Genomic DNA, 11,950 nt, shown 5'->3' with positions numbered 1-11,950 from the left:
GTTTGTCAGCTGGGGCCACCCAGGTTCTGAGTTTGAGCACAGGTGGATAGAAGTTGTTTTGTTTTGTTGTTTGGTTTTTTGTTTGTTTGTTTTTCCCTCTAGTGTAAAAACCAGAGAAGGAGCTCTTGTCTCACTTTTTTGGTCCACTTTTTTCCTTGCTTTGGGGAGAAGGGAGCAATATCATGAATTTAGTTTGGGACATGTGAGCAAGATATTCCAATAGATATGTCACATGGGTAATTGAATTATACAAACTTGAAGGTCAAAAATGGTTCCGGCAGGGATATAAATTTGAGAGCCCTTGGCATTGTAGGTCACATGTGTCCAAACTCATGGGAATAGCTGGGTTCTGGAAGCACTGTGGAGTGAAAGGCCCCGTACCCATCTCTGAGGAGCTCCAACCTGCAGGAGACAGCTAGAGAAGGATCAGCAAAGGAGCTGAAGAAAATGTGGTCTCTGAGGTGGGAGAACAACCCGGAGAGGTTGGGAGGAAAGGCATGTTGCAGTAAGAATGGAGTGGTTCCGTGAAAACCCGGCTCATTTTGAACAATAAAATGTGTCACTCTCTGATTTCTTTTGGGTTGCAAGCATGTGTTTGACTTTTGGGAATTAGAATTCTTATATTCTCAAATTTATTCTTTCTCTCTTTATTTCCTTAGGTTATAAATATAATCAATGCAGCCCAAGAAAACAGCCCCGTGACAGTAGCAGAAGCCTTGGATAGAGTTTTGGAAATTTTACGGACCACGGAACTGTATTCCCCTCAGCTCGGTACCAAAGATGAAGATCCTCACACCAGTGATCTCGTTGGAGGCCTGATGACCGTGAGTGATGAGGAAAAACCGGAAATGCAGGGAGACAACATTAAATGCCCTTTAGAGCACATATAACATGTAACATTTAAACTTGCATATAGTTGCAGAAACATCCGCTGTGGGGGCTAACATCAGTGTAATCAGAAGCATCCGTGTTAAAATTTCTGGATTATATGTGTGGTATAATTCAAATATTTCTTGAATTTACCTTTCCATGAAGCTAACTGATTATAGCGATGGGAGACAGTCCTTCAGAATCCTCATTATAATAAGGAGTAAAGAAGCAGTTGATTGAAGGCTAAATATGCACCACGGGACCCTTGTTTACCTCTCTCCCTTGACCTGGTACAGTATTGGATTGAGGGTTATGGGTAGGTTTCCTTGGACTACAGGCTTTTTATGTAATGAAAGGGTTTGTACTTAGATTATAGCACTAGTTCCCAAAATCTCAGCTCTAGAATCTTCTCTTTAAATAAAAAGTTATATAGAAGTTCCCTTTATAATCCAGTAAAAGCAGAGCAGAGCTGTTCTGGCTCCATAGGGGAGGGAGAAGGAAGCACCCCCTCCCAGCACACCAATACCACCACCATTTATTTGTGACCACCAAGAGTAGCTGATTTCTAAGGACTCGTGTGTTCTAGCGTTTGGCTGTAATCTATTTGGCTGTAATCACCATCTATCAGCAAGTGAAGAAAAAGAAGAAGATTCAAATTACTCATTTGTAGTTCTTATCAGAGGGTGAAGCTCGAAGAATTCTTGGGGTGAAACAGACTCCAGGAGCATCTGAGAGTTTGACTTCGAAGGTTTGTGTCTAGCCCTGTCACCAAATGCTGAGCGTTGACTGGCTTTCTAGTCCATTCTCCCTGTTCTTGCAAAAGGTCTTCGATGAGCCTGTAATTTGAGTGACTTCCTGTTCCTTTCCTTTCCCTGGGCTGGCCTTGGTCATCCCATCCCAGTGCAGCACAGGCTTCAGCTCTGGAGAACGCTGGCAATGGCCAGTCAGGAGGGCAGCCACAGCACCGCATCAGGAGGATTTCAGTTTCTGGAACCAAGTCATCTGCCTCTTCCCCCTGTGGCCATACCATCTTGTGGTTCCTCTCCGGGTCCTGCTGTGAGGAACCAGTGTAGGATTCCACTTACTTTTATTTAGTTTTAGAGAAGAGGAAAAAGAAAGGCAAAGAAGAAGCAGGGGAGTGCCCTGTGATACCTACCTTAGAGGCAGGATGGTTGTAGCCATTGTCACCTACCTATTTATAGAGTTTTAAAAGTTCAGCTCTTGGCCTAAAGGTCCCAAGGTGTGACTTCAGGGGAGCCCTTCATTAATACTTTAAACCTTAGCACACACTTTCTAGGGAGACAAATAAGCAATTATAAATGATTTTTAAGCAAAGATCTAAATAATTAGGCACTCAAGGGTAGAAAGTGGAGGGAAGCGGAACTGACATGCAAGAACATCACCAGCCTAGTAAATGGCAGATCGTTAGGACTCTTTCCACTCCCTTAGGTTGCCCTTCCAAAGATCTCAAATCCAGAAAGTTTTCTTCTAAAGGCCAACTGCAGTGTTCACGTTGCGAAGCAGAAAATACAGTTGGAAAAAAAAATTTAGATACTAATCAAAAATTAGCCCAACCTTTTTAAAGCTTTACATTAAATCCCCAAAATGTGGCCCATGGCTTTGGGTCCCCAGTATGTAAATCTGAGAACACAAGAATAACATAGTACCTAGAAGGGTAAGTGGGGTCTCTTCAAAATAACCTGCATCCGAAAGCAAGATCCCTTCCGTGAGTTCACTAATGTGGCTTCAGGATTCAGAAGACAAGGATGGTGTGAGAAAGGCAACGAAGGCAGCTCAGAGGTCAGGTGTGAAACCTGAATGAAGTCCTATCCATTTTACTCTCAATTCTCCATCTCCTGGGGCTAATAGCTGTGGAAGGGGGAGTGTCCTCTGTCTTCTGGATACTGTTCATTTCGAGCCTCATCTTTGGCTAATGGAAGAAATGAGAGAATAATGATAACTGCGTACAAAGTATGCTTCTAATAGTAGCTTTCTTTATTCCAGGATGGCTTGAGAAGGTTGTCAGGAAACGAGTATGTGTTCACTAAGAGTAAGTTGTCATCTGTCCACTTGTTACTGATAACCTGTCTCCAGCCCGTGCCTTCTCCAGTGTTGTGATTTTTGTTTGGGGAGGGCCTTGGTGTGGCTTGCTGTTGGTCTCATTGGAGTTAACCATCTCTGTAGTCTGCACTTGAAACCAGGTCTCCTAATTAAAATGACTTCTGTGAGCACTGTCAGAATAAGAATTGCAGCTCTGTGTACATTCAGACAGACAGCTAAATGGAATTACTTTTTTATTTTTATTTTTTGTTGGGGGAAGTTTCAAGAGAAGATCCCTAAAGTGAAAATCTTAACCCTTGGAAGTTCAAGACTTCTTTCTAGTAGCAACCATGAAGATGCTAACAAATGTTTGGGGGCACTTAAGATTCCACAATTAACCAGCCTCCTCAACCCCGTCTGTTTGCTCAGATGTGCACCAGAGTCACAGTCACCTTGCGATGCCAATAACCATCAACGATGTCCCCCCTTGTATCGCTCAATTACTTGATAATGAGGAAAGTTGGGAGTTCAACATCTTTGAATTGGAAGCTGTTACACATAAAAGGTATGTGGCTTCTCTGGCTGCAGGTGGGGAAAGATTGATGGCCACGCTCAAGACTTTCACATCTGGAAACTTTGAGGGAGACGTGAGTTCTTGCCACAAGAAACTTCACAGGTTCTACTTTTCATGCCTTGCTGGGATGTCGCACAAGCAGAGACTGTGGCCCCTGAGTGAGCTCCTTTATGGAGACAGAGTGGGTAAGATGTGGGATTAGCCTGGTGATGACCCAGGATGAGGACATACTGAGTGTCCCTTTCACATTTATCCAGGCCGTTCCTTTGTGCTAGTGAGCCAGGAGTTCCAAGCACTGTTGGCCCCAAACTTGTTGAAGCTAGACCTTACAAAATAAATTTGAAAGCACTACAGACTTGACTTTTGTTCCATCCTGTAGGCAGGGAGAAGATTAAATAAGTCAGAAAGTCCTCTTCTATAGTAGGAGACAACTACTTTCAGGGATGCTGGTCTATAGCATGTGAAGGATTCTCACCTGTAAATCTAAGTAATATGATTATAAATGGTAGGACTCTACTGACACCAAGTCCCTAGGCTCAGTAACGTTGTGAGGCGACACAGAGGAAATACAGAGGTTATATGGAAGTAGAGATGGAGAGGGACTATCAGGGATCTTTTTTGGTTGCTAGAGTCACTGAAGGCCCTCTGAGTTTAAGATAATCGAGAAATCATTTGGATTGACCACCATGAGGCACCTAGTTGTAAAGAAGTGACTGATGAGGAGATGCTCTATCTCCTAATTTAGGGAGGGGATGTTTTTTAAGCTCTTGTTCATGCGGAGTAAACGTCACAAGAAAAATGCCTCTATTCCCCAGTGTCATCAAAGAAAGCAGTTTCTAGACCAGTGAACACAATGAATCAGGGTCTGTTTTCCTGTTTTCCAGGCCATTGGTTTACCTGGGCTTAAAGGTATTTTCCCGGTTTGGAGTCTGTGAATTTTTACACTGTTCTGAAACTACTCTTCGGGCCTGGCTCCAAGTGATTGAGGCCAACTACCACTCTTCCAATGCTTATCATAACTCCACCCATGCCGCCGATGTCCTGCACGCCACTGCCTTCTTCCTCGGAAAGGAAAGAGTAAAGGTAGAATTTCGGTATCATGATCTAGTTACCTGCTTAGATTGGAGGTCCAAGAGCTCAATCTTCATAAACATATAAGGCAAATAACCATTTATGTATATACAAATTGCAACCAATCTCATAGTTCTTTATCAAATTAACTTGTCATGTTGGTGTTGTAAAGACATGGCCTTTGCTTCCAGCTCTCCCCTCTTGCAAAGGCCTAAAATAATAACTGATGCCACTGTAGACTCCCTTCCATGCCTGGCTGATTCATGAACCTGTTCTCCAAGTATTCACTGGGAGCCCGTTGTGATACTGAATTAGAGGACAGGACTTAGTTATTACAGCAAATGGTTACTAGGTCTAGAGGTTACATTTTAGGATCACAATTTGGCCATTGGTGCATGGTAACCCAGACAGTAAGGAGCCACTCAGCATTCTACTAATATACATACATATATACGTGTGTGTTTTGTGTAGGTGTGAATGTGTATATCCTACATTAATGACTTGCATAATCATTCTGAAGGAGTTCCACGTCCCTTAATCTTAGTTAGAAGCACCTGTACTGCTATGAATAGGTGCTGATTTATAGGACAGCCCTACGTACACCCCATGTACAGCTGGCAAAAGATCTCCATCTCTCCTCCTTCCCAGCTACCATCACTTGCAGTGAAGCTTGTAATTCCTTTGCTACAGTTAAAACTGAAGCTTAGAATGTAGATGCCCCTGCGAGAAGTACTATATAGACACTGCAATTCCTATCAACCTCCAGTGGCCTGACGTTAGATCATTTCCTTAGTCTTAAGACCCTGGCTACTTAGAAGAGTGATAGCAGGACAGGTAGCAGGAGCTAGAAGTGGGACCAAAATGGGGAAAGAGGAGGTTTCCTTCTCAATTTTGCCAAAAGCTAATGTTGGTATTCACTTTCATCATCAGCAAAGTAAAGAATGTGGTCCAAGAATGATGCTTTTGAAGACTTTTATCACCTCCTTTTCAAAAAGGTGACCTCAGGCTTTGTTGGGATAGCACGTTCCTTTGAAGAGCTAAGACACTTTGAGATTCCTACTCCAGGCTCATGTTCCTCCATTTTACACTGCATGAAACCTTAGATAGCTGAGGCTGTGCACTGCAAAGTTGAGGGCAGGACGTAAAGATGACCCTCACTTAGGCAGAACGACTGTATAAAAATACACATTAAATGCTTGATAAATCAGGGAACTCTTGGTCACTTTATCACCTCCCATACTCTCCCTCCCCCAGGAATTTTTCTTTAGATTGTGAGTTCTGCTAGCATATTCAAAATCTGATTGAATTTCTCAAGTAGCAATAGAAACAAGGCTAAGACTATAATTACTTCAAATTCAAAAGACATTTTCTGACAGTCTTGCCAGAGAATCAGGAAATTTAGAACTGCCAGGAACCTTGGAGAAGTAGGTGGAGGGGGCTCCTTATCTCCAAGGTTGAGTCAGCAGCCCCAGACCACTGGTTAGTCCACCATGAGGCATTCTGAGCAGGATTTAATCCTGGGGACTCTTGTGCCAGACCTGCTGCCACTGATGAGGAGAGTCAGGAAAATGTGTTTTTACCGAATACCCATCCGTCACCCTCATTTCTTTATGCTCAGACTAAAAATCTTTTTTTTTTAACGTTTATTTATTTTTAATTTTTTTTTAACGTTTATTTATTTTTGAGACAGAGAAAGACAGAGCATGAACAGGGGAGGGGCAGAGAGAGAGGGAGACACAGATCGGAAACAGGCTCCAGGCTCTGAGCCATCAGCTCAGAGCCCGACGCGGGGCTCGAACTCACGGACCGTGAGATCGTGACCTGAGCCGAAGTCGGACACTTAACCGACTGAGCCACCCAGGCGCCCCCAGACTAAAAATCTTGATATCACTGTGACATAGCTCCACATCCCCACCCCAGCCAGCTGGATAACATGTCCAGAGCTGGCCTTCCCCTTGAATTTGTCACAGATACTCTCTTCCCCCTACTCTTCCTGATTCCCAGGAACCACTGCAACCAGAGCGCTCAGGGTAGCCAGCACCCTGTTGTTACTCTCTGGGTGTAGGTGACCGTCGTAGGGAAGGAACTATTTGAAAGGCTCATCTAAAATGGGGGCCAGTCTGGCCAGTTTGCCTCAGGGTGATCCAAATCTACTCCCATTGGTTAAAGAAGGCAAAAATGGTGCAGAACTCTCTGCATCTCCAAAGGTCTGAAATTTCTCCTCTTGTGGGTTTGGTGAGGAAGTTTTCTTCCGCAGACGGTCCCTCCCTCCCACAGGAAGGGCTTGCTTCTCCCATCTGCTGGGGGGGGGGGGGGGCCAGCCTTCTTCTCCTGCCTCCCACCACAACCACCCCCAGGTTTAAATCAGTGTAAGCTGGAAGAAAAGACATGTCTCATCTAATGCCACTTGTGTGTCTACTGCAACAACTTGGCCCCAGGCTCCAGTCAAGGTGGAACATACTCCAGGACCGCTAGCTGCAGGCCCAAAGTGTGGGTTCCATGGGCCCTCCCTCCACAGGTGGAGTCAGAGGAGAGCCCCATCAGGGCAGCTTTGGGTCCTGACTGCACCTCCCTGACCAGAAGCAAAACGGGGCCAGCTTTTCTGCTTGCTCTGGGCATTATACAATCATCAGTGTCTGAAAAGAGCTGAAAGGAACAGCATCGAGTGCTGTCCCTGGTCAGGAAAGCTATACGTGTGGACTGGGGCCAAGCCAGGAATTGCCCCCCACCCCACCCCCACTCCTGCTCCAGGTGGTCAGGGTTGGAAATGGAAATGGCTGTCTTCTGGTAGGGACAGCTTTCAAGAAACCTTTCAGGGCTAGCTTCAGACTCATTGCTCCCTTACCCATTAGGGTCTGAGAAGCAGTTGGCATTTTTACCTCCCACAGCCTGGGAGAACAACTCTGTAATGCCAGAAAATTATGGCTGCCCCTCTAGCCTCTTCTCGGGTACCACTTTTCCCCTACTCACTACCCTTCAGCCACAGCGATGCTCTTTAAGTTGCCTGAATAAACCACTTCTTTGTTGGACCTCAGGAACACCATGTAGGCTTTCTGCCTGGCATTCTCTCTCTTGTCATTTTTTGCCCGGCTAATTTCTGCTTCTCCTTCAGGCTTTTATGCTGATAAAATGAAAAAATTCAGTTTTCGGTTGCACTGGCCACGTTTCAGGTGTCTGGTAGCTCCGTGTGACCAGGGTTTATATATGGACAGCACAGACATTGCCATCGTCACAGAGTTGAACCAACAGCCCTGCCCTAAACCAGATCAGGCCTTGGGGTTACTCTGTCAAAGCATCTGTACTTTCCTTCTTAGCACATTTCACAGTCAGTTACGTGTGTGTGTGTGTGTGTGTGTGTGTGTGATCACTTCTCGGCCTTTTGGCTAAGACCAAGTGTATCTGTGTGTGTGTGTGTGTGTGTGTGTGATTTGTGCCTTCCCCAGGAAATTATCAATTCCATTAGTGCAGAGAGCATGCCAGTGTAGGTCATCATTGTAGTGCCAGCATTCTGAGTCACAGCTGGAACCCAGTAAGTGTATCATAAATGATTACTGAATGAATTCCTGAAGTACAGGATCTCTTCTATAATAGTAGCCCATTTACTAACTTCTTCCTAAGGCTGTGATCTGAGAAAACATCCGTGTGCCCTTCTGCTCTGGTTTGTGTTCTTAAATTACATACCGAGAGCTGTAGAAAGAGGGTCTCCCTTTGTGCCTCTGCCACCTGCTCACCTAGAGCTGAATTTTGTTCTTAATTGCAAGAGCCCCTTTAGCCTCAGTTTTCAAGGGAAAATTCTTGTTCTTGTCCTTGATGCTCTTGTACTGCTTGGCTTTACCCCTTTTCACCTTTGTGTGAAGAGTTTGGTTGTATTTGTGCCATTACTGCCACTCTCTCAATCTCTGTGTAAGTAAGCAAACAAAATAAGTAATACTTGTGATCTTAGGCCACTTTCTGCTCTTCACGTGTGGAAAAGAGTCAGCAATAAATACCACAGGGCAAACAATTGAAAAGTCCTGTTTGGCTTCTTCCTGCAAAGGACTTGGAGTGAACAGATCCTGGGAAAAGAATTTCGGTGTCCGTGATAATACGTCTGTCACATACGACAACTCAGATTTCTGTTTCCTTCCACATAATCCACAGCAACACCAGGCGATGTGATATATCCTAGGCAGCCTCTCAACTTCCAGGAAGTCAGAGAAGGCTCATCAGACTAAGAGAACATTCTGATAATCCCAACTCCCTTGGCCCATCCCCTGAGAGACGTGTAGGATCCGGACATTCAGTGGATAACGTTCAACCTTGCCTCCTCGTGACCCCAGGGAAGCCTCGATCAGCTGGATGAGGTGGCAGCGCTGATTGCCGCCACAGTCCACGATGTGGATCACCCGGGAAGGACCAACTCGTTCCTGTGCAACGCAGGCAGTGAGCTCGCTGTGCTCTATAATGACACCGCTGTCCTGGAGAGTCACCACACCGCCCTGGCCTTCCAGCTCACGGTCAAGGACAGCAAATGCAACATTTTCAAGAACATTGACAGGTTTGTGCTTGGGCTCCTCTGCTCGGGTTTGTGAAACAGTAGTGGGACATTCAGGTCTTACGTAACTTCTCCAAGTATTTAGCTTCTCTTAGGGCAGGGAAAGGGGGAAGTAACAATAGTTGGACCATTGTACCAGACGGTAGAGTAATCACCTTGCCCTTATAAGCTTACTTGTACTTTCCAGACTGCTTTTATCTTTCTGAATTTCATTAGCTCTTCATTGAGTTCACAAACGTGTTTTACACACTGCGCAAAAACACTTAAAACCCTGGTTGTCTTACTAATAAATACAGCAGATATTTTTACCCTCCCAGGGGACATCCCGCCTTTTGTGTCACTCCCGGAAAATGCATCTTTCCTTGGCTTTCCCCAGTTGAGTTTTTGCCACTTAAAATCCTAACTCACGAGGAGACAGCGTTGTTCCACAGGTCCCGGCAGAGTCGTTAGAGCCCAGAGGGTTGGGCATTTCCCCCTGGCTGTTGTACTCCTGTCTGGTGAAAGTTGGCCAGCTGTGAACCGAGAGGAGCACTTCCTCTTGGCTGCCACAGGCCTGCAGTCAGACGATGGCTGTTTGCCACACGGCACCAGCCAGGCTGGAGAGTGGACTACTGGGGCAGGGCAGACTACACAGAGCACAGGGCTCACCTGGGCCTTGGGGAACACTTGTCAACATGGACCTATCACTTTGATTTCCAGACATCTGTGAAAACATGGAGACCAGATATTCTACCTTCAACTTAAACTTCATCAGGATCAAGGCTTATTTTTTAAAACTTTGACTGAAAGAATTTTATCCAAGAGCCAGTTTTATTCAGCTCCCCGTTCTGGCTCCTGAAAGTTAGAAAAAGATGGTAGGAACTGGAGAGTAATGTTTTGGCAGGTTTGTTGCCCCATGGGTTGTCACTTCTATTTTAGAGAATGACTTTTTTTTCAAAGTTTATTTTTTTATTTTTTAAAATTTACCTCCAGATTAGTTAGCGTATAGTGAAACAGTGATTTCAGGAATAGATTCCTTAATGCCCCTCACCCATATAGCCCATCCCCCCCTCCCCCAGCTCCTCTAGTAACGCTCTGTTTGTTCTCCGTATTTATGAGTTAGAGAGTTACTTATTAGTGGGAAAACATTATTCCCCTACCATCATCTAAAGAAGTAATCACAGTTCTCTGTAATTCAAATCACTGTGTCTGCGCCGAATATAACGGGGACGGCTCATCAGGTTGCTGTGTCAGTCTTGTCGGGAAGGAACTTGGCATTTCCTTCTATCTTACTATTGATACGTTTCCAAGGGAAGGTAGAAGGAAACCACTTTGTAAAATAAGTGCCTACTATGTGCCAGTTACTACACACACACACACACACACACACACACCCCACAAGGAAGAGTCAGCTTCACTGGGGAAAATCGAATGGTGTCATCAAGTCCTGGCATAATGGAAAGAGGGGCAGGTAAACTTTTTTATGATCTGCACTCATTTCTTACCTCTGTGCCCCCAGCTGCCTCATATGGTGTGGGAAGTATGGTGAAATGGTAGCAGAACAGTTCTAATTCTGGACGTGATATAAACAAGGCCCTGTGTCTTCTGGTTATTTTAGGAACCATTATCGAACACTACGCCAGGCTATTATTGACATGGTTTTAGCAACAGAGATGACAAAACACTTTGAACATGTGAACAAATTTGTGAACAGCATCAATAAGCCCCTGGCGGCTGAGGTAAGCATTTCACCTATAATGAGATACATCAGCGTATTATTTCCATTAGAGCCTGCGCTGGCCGCAACGTACTTTCTCTTCATCCTGGACACAAGATGGTTGTTTGCCTGGAGGTGGTAAAGACGGGCTGAAAATACTGGCCATAGTGTCCACAGTAATTCTGCCTTCCTTAGAAAGAAAGGTCCTGAGATAAAGCCAGTGGTGACGGGAGGAGGAGATAGGCCCAAGAGTGAGATAGACGAGAACTGCAGACAGCAGAGCCTGGATAAATGGTGGTATTTTAGGGCACCCAAAGCCTTTTCTAATTTTGTGACATTGGAGACCTCAAAAGTGGATGTTTTAAAAAAGAGACAAACTAAGAAACAGACTCTTTAACTTTAGAGGTCAAACTGGTGGTGACCAGAGGGGAGGTGGGTGGGGGGGAGGGGGGTGGGTGAAATAGGTGATAGGGATAAAAGAGGACACTTATCATCATGAGCACTTGAGCAATGTATACAATTGCTGAATCGCTACATCGTACACCTAAAACTAAACATAACACTGTAGGGGCGCCTGGGTGGCGCAGTCGGTTAAGCGTCCGACTTCAGCCAGGTCACGATCTCGCGGTCCGTGAGTTCGAGCCCCGCATCAGGCTCTGGGCTGATGGCTCGGAGCCTGGAGCCTGTTTCCGATTCTGTGTCTCCCTCTCTCTCTGCCCCTCCCCCGTTCATGCTCTGTCTCTCTCTGTCCCAAAAATAAATAAAAAACGTTGAAAAATAAACATAACACTGTATGTTAGCTCTACCGGAATTAGAAAACTTAATAAAAACAAAAGTAAAAACAGGAGCTGAAATTTAGTATTAGAAGAAAACACGGATGTTTTAAAGAACTGTATTCCTGATGATTTGCATTAAAACCACATCAGTACTTAAAGATTATATACAAACTGTGAGTGCTAGTTGATAACAAAAGCATAAGTCATTTTTCCTTTTTAAAATTTACGGACATAAATTTTAAAATTTAAGGACGTACCTTAGTCCTGCCTTAAGGCCTCTATAAACTGGAGTTTTAGAAACACAGAGGGTTCACGTCCCAGTTGTTTAAAATGAAATCAACTGACCTCTGAGACCATGAAGCTGCTCATAGCCCTGTAAAGTCAGAAAA

General features: G+C 44.8%; 1 protein-coding gene across 7 annotated transcripts in view; it reads left to right on the top strand.

The window, feature by feature from the left end:
* Positions 1-11,950, top strand: part of PDE8B (phosphodiesterase 8B) — a 275,841-nt gene that overhangs the window by 257,080 nt on the left and 6,811 nt on the right. For all 7 annotated transcript variants that reach the window (XM_058729063.1, XM_058729062.1, XM_058729060.1 and 4 more), the window contains 6 exons: positions 660-824; positions 2,875-2,920; positions 3,340-3,475; positions 4,369-4,567; positions 8,875-9,092; positions 10,687-10,807. In XM_058729063.1, coding sequence (XP_058585046.1) covers positions 660-824; positions 2,875-2,920; positions 3,340-3,475; positions 4,369-4,567; positions 8,875-9,092; positions 10,687-10,807 — 885 coding nt within the window. The remainder of the gene's footprint in view (positions 1-659; positions 825-2,874; positions 2,921-3,339; positions 3,476-4,368; positions 4,568-8,874; positions 9,093-10,686; positions 10,808-11,950) is intronic.

Source organism: Neofelis nebulosa, chromosome 1, assembly GCF_028018385.1.
Source record: "Neofelis nebulosa isolate mNeoNeb1 chromosome 1, mNeoNeb1.pri, whole genome shotgun sequence".
In the NCBI taxonomy this organism is placed as follows: domain Eukaryota; kingdom Metazoa; phylum Chordata; class Mammalia; order Carnivora; family Felidae; genus Neofelis; species Neofelis nebulosa.
This window is presented reverse-complemented; position numbering and strand designations above follow the sequence as displayed.